Below are 18,997 nucleotides of genomic sequence, written 5' to 3'. Positions count from 1 at the left end.
AGTGCACCCTCAGCAAGTTTGCTGTTCATACCAAACTGGGAGGAAGGACTGACACACCAGAAGACTGTGCTGCCATTCAGTGAGACCTGGACAGGCTGGAGGACTGGGCAGAGAAGAACCTAGTGAAGTTTAAAAAGGGCAAGTGCAGGATCCTGCACCTGGGGAGGAATAACCCCAGGCACCAGTACAAGTTAGGGGTGGACCTGCTGGAAAGCAGCACTGCAGAGAAGAACGTGGGAGTTCTGGTTGACAACAGGTTGACCATGAGTCAGTAATGTGCCGTTGTGGACAAGAAGCCCAGTGGTATCCTGGGGTGCATTAGAGTGTGACTGGCAGGTCGAGGGAAGTTGTCCTCCCCCTCTACTCTGCCCTGGTGAGACCACATCTGGAGTACTCCGTCTAGTTCTGGGATACCCAGTTTAAGAAGGACAAGGAACTACTGGAAGGAGTCCAGTTATGGGCTACAAAGATGATTAGTGTCCTAGAGCATCTTTCTTATGTGAAGAGATGGAGAGAGCTGGGTTTGTTCAGCCTGGAGAAGAGAAGGCTGAGAGGGGATCTCATCAATATTTAGAAATATCTCAAGGGTGGATGTCAAGAGAATGGGACCAGACTCCTTCCAGTGGTGCCCAACAACAGGATGAGGTGCAACAGATACAGACTGAAGCACAGGAGGTTCCATCTAAACATGAGGAAATACTTCTTTTATTTGAGAGTGCCAGAGCACTGGAACAGGCTGCCCAGGGAGGTTGTGGAGTCTCCTTCTCTGGAGACATTCAAAACCCACCTGGACATGTTCCTGTTCAATCTGCTCTGAGTGAACCTACTTTAGCAAGTGGGTTGGACTAGATGATCTCCACAGGTCCCTTACAATCCTAACTGTTCTGTGATACTGTTATTTTGTTATTTATGTTTTCTCTCCAAGGAATCCAGCACACAGCCTGGATGAAGATTCTGAACTCTTCTACAGACAACCTAAATGCAGCCTTCCAGAGCAGAGCTCAACTGTTTTCACCCAGATCAATGGAACTGACCACTGACTTCAACAACTGCCATACAGACATATGAAGTAATTTTTCAAATACTGATTTATTTATCTACCATATTTGGGAATTATCTTGTTATCTGCAGTTATCTGGTTCTGGTTTTGAGTTTTACTAAACTCTCAGAAACATGGGTATCTTGTAGACATGTATTATTCATGATAATTATTAATTGTGAAAGTTTCAGTCTTATTTATAAATCCACATACTAACTTTTTTTCAACATACCTGGTCATTTGCTCTAGAAGGACTGGGAAGTAGTCTTCATTTTCATGCTCTTTGTAAAATTCACGTACTTGTTTTTCAGATAGGATTATTTCTTTCTGCATTACTATTTCAAAGCCATCATCCCTTATTCTTTGCATGACAGAATCTGTTTGAAATATTGAAATAATGCTAAATTGCCATCCATTCACTAATTTGGACAATTGTGAAGAAATGACATGGACTTTCCAATCATACTGTTATTTTTTCACAGGTGAATTGGTTTCTCAACTGAAGAATGGAAAACTAATTTAAAGCAACTGCTAGAGGGCTTCAGTAGTTGCCTGGATGCTTAGAAAGCTGATGCTCACCTTCTTAAGGTTTTCTCTCGCTTCAGAAACCTCAATAGGAATCCTGACTGAGAAACATGATATGTGTTCCTGTCACCAAAAGAAGGCCTAAGGATTTTGAATAGGTGAATATTCATTTGACTAAGTCTTACAAGACCACATGCATAAGTAAGCATGTTTAATGCAAGTCAAAATTACTATACTTGCCTGTATATAGACTGCAAAACTAGTGCTCTGAGCAACATACTTGATAACAATCAAGAAAATAAAAATACAAGGAGAGGTCAAAATTGCAGTCCTTCAGATCTTTGTGTATAGGTTATTTTCACTAGAGATTTTCAAGAAAAAATTGAAATATATGCCTGAGAAGAAAAGCCAACTTGTTCAAATGGGGAGTTTCATGCTACTGGGGTAGATTTTCTGATTTAATCTATAAAAGCATTGTCTGTCTGTCTTTGTGCAGCACTGCCTTATGCAGCACAGAACAGAACCTGGGTCAGATCATTTCACCTTGCCATTGAGCTACCTTTGACCTGTCATTTAAAGATATCATCTGCTTTGTTACTGCAGGAAGAATGATTCCCTACACTACACTTTGAAATTGCTAGTTTCTCTGAGAGGTATTCTAGAAACATTTCATCCAAGCATACAATCTAAAGACATTCTTGAAAAATCAGGCAAATTAACAAAATAGTGTTGACATTTACATTCTCAATATAGCAAAAAAGTTAAGCATGTAGCTTTTATTTCCTGACAAAGATTACTGCCAGCTTGATGCTGGGGAGACAATATAACATAAGAACCTTTCATTAATAGAGTTAGAATTTTTAAAGTTCAAAATATAAGACTTTTTATATACCCTAGATAGAAAACGTAGTTATTAACACTTACCTCGTCTTTCCTTTAAGAGAGAAGGTCTAATTAAAGCCAAAGTCCTTTCAGCTTTTTGGTCTGTCTTATTTTTATCAAAATTTGGGAAAAAGAAGGCAAGTTGCCTGCTGGCCTCTTCTACACTGTCTTGCACATCACATAGGTTTAATAAACTCTCGGTTTCCATGGTTCCTTCCAAGCTAAGGAGGCACAAAGTAATAGATGTATGTTTAAGTCACTGCATGCACTGTGTTAACAGTTGACTTCCTGAAAATGAACTTTCTTAAAATTTAGTAAAGCATAAAAATGGAATGCCAAACTAAGTTTTTATTAAATTCAGATTCCTGACCAAAGTAATGTTTCTGAGAAGAGAGTTATTAATCTTCTCGAAAAGTGCCTTGTCATATGCTATGAAAGAGAATTCTCAGCCATGCAGCTTTTCTAATGCCCCTCTAGCTTATTCAAAGTAGTGTCTCTGTTTCACTTGACAGAATTATCACTGACAAGTGTACAGTGTATAATGAATTGTCAATAAAAGGATTCTGCTAATTAATGTAGAGCATCATCATAAAAAGACAGCACTACAGAGTTGTCTTTAAGAGAGGTACATCTCATTGTTACTTGCCTTTATTTCTAATGTTGATTTAGCTATATAAACCCAGTAACTTTTGGCCACTTACAGAAAGTGCAATATTCCCCAGTTGTACCAAACTAATGCAGAGAAGGATACAACAGGCATCAACAAAAATATCAGTTATTATGACAAGTTCTCTTTTGGAACAATGTATTTAATATCATGTTGCTTCGAGTAAATCTCGTGTCCAAATCTGAAACTCGATTCAATATTTCAGTTTTTGAGAACACTCTCTTTATTGTCTGATGCTTTGTATAAAACTATTTTCCTCTTTAAAATTCTCTACAAATATTTGTCGTAGGAGAAAACCAGACATTTCAAAATACCACGGTTGTGAACAGCTAATCCTTACAATGTCTTTATGCATCTTGGAGTCAGGGGAGAACAAAACCCAAAAGTCTTCCAGTTGTTTTCTGGCTTTTTTAGAGTGGTTCCAGGGAGCATGGCATGCCTTGGGTGCCCCCTAGTCTCCCTTGGGCCACATAAACAGTTTCCCATAATATATAGGAGTAAACATATGCAAGAGTGCAACCCTCAATGGCCGATGCTGGTAGTCACTTTGGGTGAACTATTGCGTGGAATGGCATGGAGTACATCAGCTTTGAAGTACAGCACTGTCCCCATCTCACTGACAACCCATTCAAGGCTAGTTCAGCAGTGGCAAGAGACCAGTGCACTTTGGTTATTGTCCTTACTTAGGAAGCAAGAAGCTTCTATGTTCCCACAGGAACTGTGATTGCATCCCTAGGGATGGTCTGGTGACAGGCCAGCTGAAGAACTTTGTCTGTTCCCTGGACCCTCTGCACACAGGCACATGAGTAACTGCAACAATATCCTTTAGTTTATGGTGTTCTGCAAATACTGTAACTGAATCACATATCCACATTTTCACTGTTAGTTACCTGCCTGACTCCTCAGTGCCATCATCCCCACTCAATTTACGTAGCTCTTTCCAGTGAGGAATATCGGCAGGTGCTCCTTTTTTAGTGATTACCAAAACGTGGCACGGTCCACTCATCATGTATTGAACAAATTCTTCAAAATCGGGCTAAAAAACATAATTTTTCCCCTATGAATTGTAGGAACTCTGAGTTTATAATCAGAAATGAGGATATAATTTCCAAAATAACTCATAATTCCTGTTCTAAAATGACATTCACACATGTTACTCAAAATCCTGTCGACTTGTCTGGGAAGTTTTTGATCAATCATTTGAGACAACACTATAAAATGTCTAAAACATTATTAATCAAGGTAAATAACGTAATAAAATTCCATTAAGCAAGTACCACATGTTCTTCCAGGCTAAAATGCAAATGACAGGAGTGGAGAAAATCTAGAAGCTCAATGTGATCAAAAGCTACGCTTGCAGTAACACATATAGTGTGACATAACAAACTGCAATACAGTTCCAGGTGTAATTTTTGAAACTAAAAATCATGTAGCTGACTGCAAGTACAGATCACTGAGATATTTTCAAGACATTTGTAGTCTTTTCCTTCATTCTCTTTGTTATGTTCTTTTCACTCCTTCAGTTTCAACCTTCAATCCAGTAAATTTACATTTTATTCAGAAAATATATTTTGAAGCTGCTGTGAGGTTCTAATCCTGTTTCCTTGTATGTCACCTTTTTTCAGTTATGTGAATTTCCTCAAGTATTTTTTCTCATTTAAAATATTTGACTAAATCTTTTATTTACCAGCCACCCTCATCTGATTGTGTATGATATGTTTTTCCTTTAATAATATGGGAATGAAATATTCATGTGTCCTTTCAATTAATTAAAATTCTCTTTTGATTATCTTCATATCCATGCATAAACTTAACCCACTTCACAAGATGAACTAATTCAATAGAGATAGAATAAATGCAAATGGTAAAATGTTTGGTACAAAGCATAAAGGGTGTATCTCTGCTGTTGTGGCTTCAAAAGTACGCTTGTTCACATTAAAATAAATAGATGTGGCTATTAGATAAGGGTCTTTTGGCTCACTCAGTATCACTAAAAAGAAACTGTCTCTGCTTTCAGTTGTATCTGGAGGTCTATTATCTTGAGTCTTCATCCTGTTATAATAGGCAGCCTCTGGAACTTCAGCAAGCTTGCAGAGTATTAAATCAGGAATAATTTTGCCCACTGAGCACAAAGCAATCTATATTCCATATTGTCACTTTAACATAATTATTTTTCAGCTTAGAATTAAATTTTATGAGTGGCAAATAATTGACTTCTGAATATAGATAGGGTCCTCTGAATCATTTCTCATAGTTTCTCATAGTTATTTCCCCTCTCCTAACACTGGCTAGGATCTGCTTCGGTGTAGTAGTGCTGCCATATATTAAACACTACATGGTTTTTCTCTGTCTTTTTCCTCCCACATCTCCCTCTACACCTAACTTAACTTAAATTTGGCTGCCATTCCTATGACGATAACTTATTTTTACTTCTATTTCAAAACCATCTTTGTCTAAGCTAGAATCCCAGCTTTGACAACACTGAGCTCTTCAGGATTCCTTATAAGCTCTCTCTTACTTCCTTTCTAAACCATAGTGCAGCCATTTGGTGATTACTATCAGATTTCTTTTTCCCTCCGGCTTCAGTAGGAACAATCTTGTCTCACTCTTATTAATTTGGAATGCCACTGCAATACTTTCCCAGCTTCCTCTTTTGGTTATGCCAACACTTTCATTGACCTCTTCTATTGGCCTCTCTAATAATATCAAACTAGTTCTCTGCATATAATTGCAGCCTCTTTTTATCTTGTGCAGATCTTAAATAGGAGAAGGTAATAATATTTGCTAAGCAGCTTCATATTTGTGATCCAGATCTTTCTGTAGATTTAACTTTAGCTATCATATTGCTAAAGCACCTGACAATATCCAAGTGTTAGTTTGCTAGACCACTGGCATTTAATGGTGATCAGCATAATTTAATTGTTTTCTTGAACTGTCTGTACTTAGCTATTTGTTGTCCCTCAATACACGATAAGGCCAGAAAAATAAACTTCAATGTAGATGCTTTCTCTTTCTGCTTATGTGTGTGCTTGTTCTCAGTACTACCCTGTGATGAAACCTGCAAAGAAGAAAAAAATGTAATATATACTATAACTTATTTTCTGACTGGAAGTGTATGTGTTGAAGAGAAGTGTGACGTCATGTAGATGACACTGGATTTTGGGTTTGTGCTACGCTGCAGCACCTAACAGCCTATGTTTAGGGCCATGACTAAGGGTCATATATATTCTGCTAAAAGAAAGAACTACAAAATCTTTTGGTATTTAACTGGAGTTTGATTTAACTTAGTCAGAATGTTAGAGGGTTACCAAGACATATTTGTATGAGTCAGGAAGAAAAAAAGAGAGATAATATCTCCTTTTTTCTATGTACTATATCTACATAAAATCAGTTCTTCAACATACTAAAAATGTACAAGACAGAGATTTGCAAACACGTATAGCTACAATGCTAAGTTTTACCTGTTCCTTCTATTTAGGTTTTCCATTTGGTTTTACCTGTTCTTTATTGTGGCCATAGAATGCTCTGATTTGCTCTTCAGTTAGCATTTTTTCCTCTGCCACTTCAATGGTAAATCCTGCTCTTTTAATCTGAAATTATTCAGTTATTACTCAGTGGCCTTTGAAAATGGTTACATACAAGATCATATGTTACTGTAAATCTAAAGATTGATTGATTTTTGGAAACTATCTTAAATTTAAAATTTTCTAAAATATTCCAAATATAACTGCTGAGTTTACATAAACTAAAGTTCCAGCTTTTCAAAACACTGCACTAAATTCAGGACTACAATTCCCACTAAATTAAGGTTTGTGAAAAATATAAGGCAGTTCAATGTATGTGTTCATCCAGTAGTTAATAATAACTTTTGTTTAACATTGAACAAACTAATTTTAACCGTTGTGGGTGGTTAACATGCAACCACTTCTAAAAATTACGAACTATGTTATAATCTTAGTAGTCATAGAAATGTGTATTTGTCAACAATTGTTGTACCCAGCTAAACTACTTGTCTTTAGAAACAGCAAGTAAACAAAAATAAAATCTATTTTATGATTATTTTAAGTTAGATTACTGCATTAAATTTAAATATGCATAAGAGATGCACACTTACATGACCTGTGTCAAATTTCATAACCCACTGGTATGAGGCTTATGCCATATACTAATATTCAAACAACAAAGGCACTATCCAGCCCAAATACTGATGTATGTCAATATTAGTCTGCTTACCAGCACTTCAAAAGCCCATATGATGCTGCTGAGTGTTTCCAGACTGTCTTGACAAGGCTGAATGTGGAAACATTATGGGTGCACACCTCATAAGGCAGTGCTAACTAGCAGCTGCTCAGCTCCAGCTAAATTGCTTTCAAGAACTGCCTGCTTTTTTTTGCCTTTGCTGAATTTTCTTCCTTTCTGGCCAAGGCAGAGTAACTGCAGGAACAACCTATACAACACTCTGATTTTCCTTCCTGCAAAGGTCACTGGCCCTGTCATAACACTTTTTAAAATTAGCATGGTTTTATCTTGATACACAGTGTTATGAGGCATTTTTTGTAACAGAAACAGTAAGAAATTCCTATAATTTAAATGTGCATTACAATAGTATCATATTCTGGAAGGCAAAATAACTTTTCTTTTACTGCGTGATGGCTTAAACAAACATTGAATCCTTGAATGCACCCTTGTGTACTTACTGGAATCTCATTCTCTAGTGCAGGAACAAATACTGGGCTACTGACAAGGATTAGTATACTTACTAGTGCATATGAATTAGCCTCACCATCTACATGCATATATTGTCATATATGTCTCCGTAGAGACTCTCTTCGATAAGGAACTGGTTAGTTGATTCATGTGTGCCCACAATTCTTAAAGGTGCTCTGAGAAGAATTAGCTTTACTAGCACAATTTCTAGTTCTTGTTTCTATTGCAATATGGGGGGCGGGGGGAAAGATACTTTTCTGACTTCACATATTGCTGATTAACACAATTTGAATCAATGTCATACCTCGTCAACATACCTCATCTAGTGATGTCAAATGTTAAAGCAATAGTGTCAAATTGAATACCAAATTATTTCAGGTGAAAATTATCTTGCCTTTATCATCCTTATCAGAGAAGCATTAACAGGTCTTATTCTAAAGCCTAGGCATAAATTAGGATCTACTTTATCTTACATCTTGCTACCATACCTACGCTAAAGAAGATGAATAAATCTTCAAATTTTGTCTACCTTTTTTTTAATTTCTTTTACGCGTCCCTCTAAGACATCATCAGGTTTTATAATTCCAACAGAGTATTTGACCTCTTCTTCTGGGAAAGGAGAAAAAACACGTGCTAGTGAATACATTTATTGAAACAAATACACAACTGAACTTTCCATTACTTACAACAGAGTTTCTCTATATAATTATCCATTTTAATATTGAGATGGCCAAACAACCGTTCCAAAAATGTATGTGACTTGAACATGTAAATTATGTCTTGGAGTGTGGGACTGTCTTGGGCCAGCCCTGGAATCCACATTCCTTATGAGCCACTAGTGTTTTGGGTCATATAGTGGATAAATGACTCACATACAACTAGGTGTGGTGGAAAAACTACTGTTTAAGGGTGCTTTGTCTAGGGAGCTAGCTCTCTATGTACTAGAATAGAAATATGAAACAAATGAATATTACTGAGGAAAATTCACTAAGTGAAAATCTGGATGAATATTGGAGATTTCAAGATTTCAAATGGTTCTATGATTCTATGATTCTAAATTAAAAGCATGCAGAAGAAAAGCAGTTGGAATTTACAAAAGTCTGTGGCTTTGATAATGCTTTTCCTCAGTCACTAGCGGGCTTCCCAGTCACTAGCAGGGTTCCGCAGGGATCCGTCTTAGGGCCAGAACTCTTCAATGTCTTCATAAATGATCTAGACTCAGAATTTGAGGGATTACTTAGTAAGTCCGCTGATGACACAAAATTGGGAGGAGCTGGTGACGCTCTCAAGGGCAGAGAGGCCCTGCAGAGGGATCTGGACAAATTGGAGAACTGGGCAATCATGAACCACACGAAGTTCAACAAGGGCAAGTGCCGATTTTGCACCTGGGACGAGGCAAACCTAGCTGTACATACAGGCTGGGGGATGAGATGCTGGAAAGCAGCTCTGTGGAGAGGGGTCTGGGGGTTCTGGTCTATGGCAAGTTGAACATGAGCCAGCAGTGTGCCTTGGCAGCCAAGAGGGCCACCTGTGTCATGGGTGCACCAAGCACAGCATTGCCAGCTGGGCAGGAAGGTGATTGTCCCACTCTGCTCTGCACTGGTGCTGCCTCACCTGGAGCTCTGTGTGCAATTCTGGGAGCCAGAGTAAAGATATAAAACTACTGGAAAGTGTACAGAAGAGGACCATGAAGTTGGTGAAGGGTTTGGAGGGGAAGACTGGCTAAAGTCACTGGGTTTGTTCAGCCTGGTGGAGACTGAGGGGAGACCTCATCACAGTCTACAGCTTCCTCACAAGGGTAGGAGGAGGGACAGGCACTGAACTCTTCTCTTTAGCAGCCAATGACAGAGCCCAAGGGAATAGCAGGAAGATGTGCCAGGAGAGATTTATGTTGGACATTAGGAAAAGGTTCTTCACCCAGAGGGTGGTGCAGCACTGTAACAGGCTCCCCACAGAGATGTCACAGCCCCAAGCCTGACAGTGTTCAAAAAGAGACTGAACAATGCCCTCAGACACATGGTGTGAACTGTGGGTTTGTTCTGTGCAGGGACAGGAGTTGGACTCAATGGTCATTGTAGGTCCCTTCCAACTCAGGTCATTCTATGATTCTATGAAGTCAAATATACATTTCTGGTCATAATAGATGTTAGTTTCCTTAGTATTTGTGGATGCTAAAGTAATTTACTAGTTATTTATTATAACTGTTGAAGTAATGCATGCTTGCTAACATAATCTGATGTTTAAAACAAGACATCTTCCTGGTTGTAGACATACAGTTACAACATCCATAGCATACAGATCCTTCCAAATTGACAAAAAGTGGTTCAGAATATAAACTACATATCTCTTTGCAGAATCTGAGGTTTACAGTTAAGCATGAGCACATAATTCACTCAGATCCCAAAGACTGTAGAAGAACTTAGTACCTCTAACAGAAACACCAGGCTACTACTTGTTTCAAATACCAGAAAACACTCATAGGCACCTGCACATGGTAAGGAAAGTATTACCGCAAAGCATTAGTGTATTATGGCTTCTGAGGGATCCTTTAACCTGGAGCTGAACCCAAGCTGAAAGCTCTGTTGCCTGATTTTGTCACACTTTAAGGTTCTGTGGATTAGTGTAAAGTCTGTATATAATCCTAGAGAATTTACAATACTGTACTACTAGGTCTCAGAGGGTTAAAACTGAGGTCAGGAACATGTCACTTGAATCACACAATAAAGAAGACATGAATGGGAAGGAAAATGGACACAACTTAATCTGTGACAGTGATTGAATGCCTTATCACAGGAAAAAAAAAAGGCAAGAAGAAGAAGAGAGGATGAAGTAGCTTATTCCGTCTGAACATTGCCAAATGACATTCTGTGCATATATGAAGCAGTTGGAAGCTTCAATAGCCACAGATAACAATAAAAATAGAAAATATGTAGGTCCTAGATCATGACAAGCCTGAAATAAATCATAGACATGAGACTTAGAAACAGGATGGTGCATATTTTAAAATCTTTTTGAAACCATATCCTACTATTGTTGGTTTATGCTCTGATGTAAGTCTGGTTTTTAGTGCTTAAATCTAGTCTGGTGAAAGAGTTAATTAAGAATAATCTGAAATACAAGGCATGCCATTCCATCTGAGATTAGTTCTTCCAGTCTTCACAGGTTGCCCTCGTTTTGGTGTTCCTGTAGAACATCCAAGGGTCAAGAAGCACCATCTCAACAAAAGTACATAGCTAAGGCAAGGACTGTGTAGAAGTGACTTCCAGACACTAGTTTTACACAAGAAAATTCCTGCCATGTAGTGCTGCTGCTAGGTGCCAGCGATGTGTATTTTGAAAGTTCCCAAAGGGAAGTGAAAACACTAATGTCGACAGTCCAATATCTTAATTGTTGACAGCAGAAAGCTTCCCCTTATTTTGATATCCTCTATCATAACTTGTTATGTTATTAATTCAAAGGAAGGTCTATTGATGCTGAACATACATAATTCTTAATCAAATATCTTAAAAAATTTTTTTTTCTTTTTCTTTCCATTAACATTTCTAAAATAAAACAAATACATTTACCCTTGGGTGCATTGCCCTCAATACTCTCTTCTGATGATTTCTCTTCTGGGAAAACAAGTTCATCTACCTAAGGTAATAGTAAATACAGCACATTGCCAGTGTGAAGCTGAAGTCACCAAACACACCTGTCATATCTTTACAACATTTTAATCTTAATATAATAGCATATTTGCTAACCAGGAAAGCAAGTAATTCTAGGAAAGACCTTGTGCTAGCTTTATTTTCCTTAATTGAGCTACAGTTTGTTAAAAGTTTCCTTTGACTGTAAGCAGAGTTCTTTGATCTCCATTTTCATTCAAAATAAGGAATGAGACATGACTATTTCCCATCTCTTTTTTTTTTTTTTTTTTTGTATAAGGCATTCTTACTAAGTTATATACGAAAAATAGTCCTGAAAGAAAAAGAAAGATGACTAAAACCTTTATGTGCTAGTGACATTTAATCCATTTCTCCATTTCTTCCACTAATAGGTTAATCCATACACTTCTTAAGTTTTTATAAAGTATAATTTAATGGAAATTTCTAAAAACCCATGTCATATATGTCACTATACTGTCAAGAAAAAAATACCAAAAATAAAACATGACATTGCAGAAAACACTATCACAGACATTGAGAGAAACTATGTAAGTGTAAAAAATATTACTCCTATTTAAATATCTGTTTTGTGTGTACCTCGATGCGTTCCTTCTGTCCAGCTGCAATTTGCCTCTCTTCTTCCACTAGCTCTATTGTTTTCTTAGTTAGAAGAGGAGCATTTGCACCTCTCACCATGGCAATAATTTTGCCATTCTGTAAAAGAGAAAATAACACTCTTGGTGAGTTTTCATTGCTTAGTTTACATATTAACTTGATTTTTGGAACATGCTCTATCTTGCTATTTCTTTTTTTTTGGGCAACAAGACTACTTCCTATGCCCTCTGGAGTGAATACCCAATCTACTACTACCTCTATTAGTTCAGGATGAACCATTCTTACTTTTACTTCCCCCCTTTTCTGTCTCATTTTCTACAGTTATTTCTGGGTTCACCGTTAATAGTACAGTCAGAAATAAATGCAAATATGGAATTTACTAACTCTTAATTTCTATAACATGGAGTTTTCTATCTTTGCATTATGTTTCAGTGTGTGCTCTACTACACTTAAGAGCACCGTAGTTAAGTTAACTACCGATGATCAAAGATACTGCCAACTTCACTCAGCAGCATTCAGATTAAAACCTGAAAGTATATTGAAAGTATTGTTGTTCTTGGCCCTCAGTCGTAGGAACTCAAAGCTTCATAGTGAGCAGTGATCTATGTTGGAGTCATAGGAGGATAAACTTTCTGTGTCCATCAAGGAGAGGTAATAAATATATTATTATTGTTACAATTGTTCTGGTGAAAAAAATGCATATAGTTGTTTATTTTAACAAACTTTAAGTGGCAGGAAGTGTAAACTCTTTTTCTCTGACAGAAGGTGTGTATAAAATAATCATTTCACTGTAGCCATATGTGGACACTTAATGTGAGGCAACCCTGAAAAATTTATACTAATTTCTGACTAAGTAACTACCAAAACTATGGCTACCACAAATCTTCTGTAGCTGTATGTGCAGCAGCCACAAAAATCACGTGCTTGAGAACCACAGATTTAGGCATGGGAAAGAGCCTCAAGTAAACATCTGGTGATATGATCCTACATACTGTACAATGTAAATATCTGATTTATACAGCTTCACATTTCTTCTTAATCTGCTGAAAAATTAATGCAAAAGTAGACAGCACATTAAAAGAAACTGATGTGATGTACTTACAACACAAAAAAGGAACACAGGCTCACATGTTTTCCTAAATGGTTCCAGAGTTGGAATGTTGTCAGCCTCTGCCTGAAGTTAGATGAAAAAAGATTGTTTACTTATGTAAGTGTTTATATGTATGCATGTATATATATTTAAACCTTTTTGCCTGAAAGAAAACTGCAGTCTTATGTACTTTGGTGTTACATACTCAAACTGCAATCTTAAATGCAGAAGTGCAATCTTTATGGCACTTGCTGGTGATGAAGAATGAACGAATTTGGTAACATGGGATTGGCCTCCGTTTGAATTATAGCAGCTAATCATGGAAGAATACATTATCCTAATACTGTTTTCCTATGCAGGTTGTAATAACATACGTAAATGAGGAAGTAGCCCATACAGTCTTGACAGAGAGATTATTCACTGTATTAAGTTCTTTGTCACATGTGGTCAACTCTATGAACACGCTTGAGATAATCTCTGAACACCTTTTTGTGTATAAAAAATAGAAGTATTTTCTGCAGAAATGCTTTCATCAGGCAATTGAAAGTTCTCAGTAATACAAAAAAGGATGAACTTGATCAACATCTGGGAGGAATTGAATCTGTGAAACAAATTTATATGTTTTGAATATGATATATACCTCCTATTTTATGTCGCTAACGCAGAGGAAAATTTTTATACTATCATTTTAGTGATAATTTATTTTTTCAATTCCTCCTTTTTGTTACCTTAAAAATAAAACAAAAGGGAATATTTGGGAAAAAGGCTCAACAGCCTTTTTCAGGGATGTAAGAATTTTAAATGTGATAATCTATAATGTCCAGGCTTAAAACTAAAAATCATATAGTCCAGCTTTTGAGTTTTTCTGCAATCCCATCAAGAAAAACAAAAGTTGTGGGATATCAGGTCCCTTTCCATTATAGCTCCTTCCATATCTATCGCAGTTTCTAATATGCCTCTAAACAAAGTCTTAAGAGGAAATATGCAGAAGAAGAGGAAATTAGGCCAAAATCAATGCCACACATTAAATATGAAAGCTCTGTATATACAGATATAAAGATATATTTAATATAAAATGTTAATAAAGTTCCATACAGAATTGACATCCTTACCACTGCAAAATGCAACACATCATCATCATCAAACTCAGTCTTCAGCTTTCTGAACAAATTCAACACAGCTTTGCAAGGACCACACCAAGCTTGATACACATCTATTACTAAAATGAGATAGTTTGGAATTACAAGCAGCTGACTTGTGGAACTTACAAAATGAGACACATTTATGAACAGTACTGGGAAGGTGTTCATATATATCTTTCAGTCCTCTCCTAGTCAGTGAAAGTATCATGAATACACCAATGTATTCAGTGGATACACTACAGTTTCCTCTTTTATTTCAGTTACTTCTGACATCAACAGCCTACTTCGTAATACTATTTGAGATTATTAATCCAAACCACTATGTTTCTCTCATATTCCTTTCTCTTTTAGTTGTTCTTTTTCTTTTACCACTGTTGGTTTTCATTCTTATCTAACCTTTATTCTACAGGATTTTACCTCCATAAGCCCACATAGATAATTTATTTCTCATTATTGCTCCTCTGTCAATAAGATCCTATCACAAATTTGTTCCTTCTATCTAAATACACTTTATAGGAGACTTTGGAGACACTGTCATTGAACTGAGTGAACCGAAAATATGGGATAATACGCATCATTGAACATGTGCTCTCCAGGATGCTGACCGATTAACTGCTCAGTATAACTGTGCAGTATTAATTTAGTCTGTACAAGATTTTAGGGAAAAAATTCGACAGAAGTGTCTTACCTCCTACCATACATAATATCATGTTGGAAAGATATTTTCTAAACATCAGACTATAGCAGTGCACAAAATAATGGATAATATGATTTGTGACAAGTATTTATTTATCAGAGAAGACCATATGTATCCATAAACACAATATATAGTTTTATAAAGATATTAATATAAACTTTCTTTAAAATATAATATGACACCAGTCTTCCAGATTTATGACAAGTATCTATTAAAGAATATATAATATATATATATATCTGTGAAAAACTGTAAATGTTTTCATGGGAGATTAAACAGAAAATACTAACAGTACCTACTACACCTTTCTTTAGCAACACTTCATCCCACTGGTCTTGATTGGTTATTATGGTCTGAAATAAAATGAGTTGACATTTTAACATCTTACGAAGATGGACAAAATCTATATCCATTAAGCTCTGGAATTGTTCAAGTAATTAGGATTTATACCTGGAACTGGGTTTCTTTCTTCTTGCTTGCCATTTCTCTGTGATTATAGGAAACATATCAAAATACAAAGTTCATTAAACAATTTTTTAGAAGAACATGTGACAAGCAGAACTGATTTACATGTTTTTCAACACAACACTGCCTTCTGATTCCCTTAAAAAAATAACTCAACTGAAGTCCCTACAACAATGACAGTTAACACCCTGTGTCAGAATTCCGTGGTGCAATATAAAACTTATATGCAAACCCCACATAGCACAGGAAACAGGATAAAATTTAGTTTCTTAATCTGTTAAGGTTTTCGGAATTTTTTGGTCTCGACAATTTTCAAGCTTATAATTTTTCTGTTCAGAACGGCCACAAGGACCTTGGATGGGGTGACACCTGCTGTAAGAGTGGACAATTTAAAAAGAGTATTGATTAAAGAGCTTCAACTCTGATGACATAAAATCAGGCTTCCTGTTTTCTGGAATACATGAAAAACAATGGCTTACCAAACGACCAAATGACCAATGACTCCCAAATTGAATCCTGGTGCATTCATCATTCTGCCATTAATAAAACATGGTTTGAACATTTTTTTGCTCCCCCCCGCCCCTTTTTTTTTCTCAGTAGGTAATTAACTTTGAACTAGGCAGGAAAATTGATTCTGTGATTCTGTGATTATTTTACTTAATGGATCTTGACTGAATAATGAATGTTATCACTAGATCAGCAGCTTGAGTGGAGGTTTATAAAGCTCTTGATAGTCTTTGTTTTGAGGAAAATGAAAGTGCTGTCATGAAAGTCACCTCCACTGTCACCAATATCTGACAAGTCAACCAGCAAATACATCTGGAGTTTCAACTATCCTGGCATTCCCACTGGAGATGCTTCCTTTAGATCATAGACTGAGGCGTAGTGGTCAACATGAGAAATCTTGCCCCGATGCTTGTTTCACATTTCATCTAAAAATTTTATTCATCAACAAAATTTTAAATACAGGCTTTCTTCAAGTAATTTAAAACAGGTAGCAAGACAGAGTCATTAGCATGGTATTAGGTTCAGTCCTTAAAAGACTCTGAGGAGACATACTAACAATTCAAACTATAGTAAACTGACATTGAAATATCCCATATTAGCAAGAAATCTTCAGCTAAAGAACTTGTATTTCATTGTTACTTACCATCTCTGAGCAATAGGGATCAATATACTGCAAGATCAGATCTACAAAACACATACCACGTATATCACAATGGGCTATACTTCCCAATCAACCTACACATCCTCCCCAATCAAAAATGTGCAGTTATGCATTCTCAGATGGCAAATGAAAGCACTGCAGAACAGACACATATGTATGCAAATACACAAATATTAATCTGGCATAGTAGCTGTGTGAGACAGATGTGAAGATACATGTGACATCTATACTTTTAAATAACATTTTCTCATAACACATTCTGTCAGTAATACAGTATTACACTGATAAAACATGGACAAGCACATTTTCTCCATTATCTATGATAGAGGCAACATGCTTCTCTAACCTTGATACAATGCCTTTTGCTGTGTACGTGCTACACCTCTTACCACAACCAAAACTGCTTTCTTGGACTATTCACGTATAAAAATAGATCTGGGTGCGCACTCAGATACACTGTCAAACTGACATTCAAATATGCATGTTCTTTGCAGACAGATGTGGAATATCTAAGGACAAACCTTCATAAACATATATATGTGAATATACCCAGGCGTTTGTGAGATTTTGACAAGCACTTGTGTATAGGTACATACACATAGTTGCCTGTACATAAGCACTTGTGTATGACAAGGGTCCCTGCATTCTCACAGGTAGCACTCTGGTGGACCATCTGCTCTCTACCCTTGAGTTCTATGAAACTGGATAAAATATGAAAAACCATGGATGGAAAACACTCGTTGAGGTACACCATACTTCAGCTCACATGCACATGCACACCTGCATGCTTCCACAAATATGTGCAAGGACTCACATCCTTCTGCAGGCACCCAAGCCTGCAAGTATGCACCTCTGTTATACAGGTGTGTGCTCATCTGCACAGGCCCTGTCCATGAGCATGCCCAGGTGTGCACGCATGCACAGACTTTTGTACATAAGTCCGCCACCTGCATGCACACACAAACACACAGAAACATGGGTAAGCAGACTAATGGAAAGACAAGGACCTGTTGGAGAGGGGACAGAGGACACCACAAAAATGATGAGAGGGCTGGGACATGTCTACTGTGAGGACAGGCTGAGAGAGTTGGGGTTGTTTAGCCTGGAGAAGGGAAGGTTCCAGGGAGACCTTATTGCAGCCTTTCAGTACTTAAAAGGGGCCCACAAGAAAGATGGGAACAGGCTATTTAGCAGGGCCTGTTGTGATAGGACAAGGGGCGATAGTTTTAAACTGAAGGAGGGGAGATTCAGGATAGACATGAGGAAGAAACTTTTTACAATGAGGGTGGTAAAATATTGGAGCAGGTTTCACAGAGAGGTGGTAGATGCCCCATCCCTGGAGACATTCAAGGCCAGGCTGGACGGGGCTCTGAGCAACCTGATCTAGTTGAAGGTGTTCCTGCTCATGGCAGGGGGTTGAACTAGGTGACCTTTGAAAGTCCCTTCCAACCCAAACTGTTCTATGATTCTATGAAATGCACAGACACATAGCAGGTCAGTGACAGCTTCCCACACAGGTTCCCATAACCAGGACACTCAGGTGCTCATGCACCCAGTGGTTTGGCACTCACACCCCATGACAAGCAAACTGTCATGGCACAACAGCTTGGGTGCCTGCTCACCCCTGAGATTGGAACCCACCCGGGAGTAGGTGGGCAGTCCCATACCCACATCCACACCTTGTCCCTGTCCTGGACCAGCTGCTTGCCTGGAGACACCCTCCAACTGCCCTTGTGCCACCCCCAACGGCTCTAACCGCCTCCCTGAACTGTTACCTCTCAGTTACTGCTCAGTCTCCAAAGGTGGTTTTTCCCTCCCCACCTTCTTTCACCAGTCTGGGGATGACATGGCACAAGGAGCCAAACTATGGGCATGCAGAGAGGGGAACATGGAGTGAGCTGGGGGACCAGGAGTCGGGGGAAGTGTCGCCATTTTCTGCACTGTTTCCCCTCTGTTTCTCTCTCAGCAGAATCTAACCTTACCCTTTAAAATGTGAGAATATTAGGTATGGAACACAATTAGCAATCCACCTGCACTCTGTGTTACTTTCAAATTGTGAGATGATGGTGATGAAAAGAGGAAATTTTTTGTGGAAGTCACGGTGGCCAAAGGAAGATCTTGAAAGCCAAATGACGGTGACTGCTCATTCTCACCTGCTATCAATGCAGTCTGGGACTGCACCAGTTCATACCAGAGTATTGTTTTTTCAGATGCGAGCTTACACCTCAGCAGCTCCCAAAATTCGCAGTTCTGTGTGCCAAAAGGCAAAGTTCATTTATACAGGTAGAAAACATGATTGGCCCAGAGCATGGTGTGGCTTTTTTCATATATAGATCAAATCTTAAAGGCACCCCAG

At 37.8% G+C, this 18,997-nt stretch overlaps 1 protein-coding gene across 1 annotated transcript in view; it reads right to left on the bottom strand.

The window, feature by feature from the left end:
- Positions 1–18,580, bottom strand: part of NME8 (NME/NM23 family member 8) — a 34,065-nt gene extending 15,485 nt beyond the window's left edge. The window contains exons 1-13 of the mRNA XM_021284229.2: positions 18,283–18,580; positions 16,624–16,664; positions 15,459–15,495; positions 15,304–15,361; positions 14,282–14,388; positions 13,182–13,253; positions 12,062–12,178; positions 11,387–11,453; positions 8,350–8,429; positions 6,611–6,703; positions 4,004–4,149; positions 2,489–2,667; positions 1,272–1,416 (exon numbers count right to left, since the gene is read on the bottom strand). Of these exons, the coding sequence (XP_021139904.1) occupies positions 1,272–1,416; positions 2,489–2,667; positions 4,004–4,149; positions 6,611–6,703; positions 8,350–8,429; positions 11,387–11,453; positions 12,062–12,178; positions 13,182–13,253; positions 14,282–14,388; positions 15,304–15,361; positions 15,459–15,491 (1,097 nt within the window). The 5' untranslated portion in view covers positions 15,492–15,495; positions 16,624–16,664; positions 18,283–18,580. The remainder of the gene's footprint in view (positions 1–1,271; positions 1,417–2,488; positions 2,668–4,003; positions 4,150–6,610; positions 6,704–8,349; positions 8,430–11,386; positions 11,454–12,061; positions 12,179–13,181; positions 13,254–14,281; positions 14,389–15,303; positions 15,362–15,458; positions 15,496–16,623; positions 16,665–18,282) is intronic.
- Positions 18,581–18,997: the final 417 nt, after the last annotated feature.

This window comes from Columba livia, chromosome 2 (assembly GCF_036013475.1).
Source record: "Columba livia isolate bColLiv1 breed racing homer chromosome 2, bColLiv1.pat.W.v2, whole genome shotgun sequence".
Taxonomy (NCBI): domain Eukaryota; kingdom Metazoa; phylum Chordata; class Aves; order Columbiformes; family Columbidae; genus Columba; species Columba livia.
The sequence above is the reverse complement of the archived record's forward strand: the minus strand, read 5'-3'. Positions and strand labels throughout refer to the sequence as shown.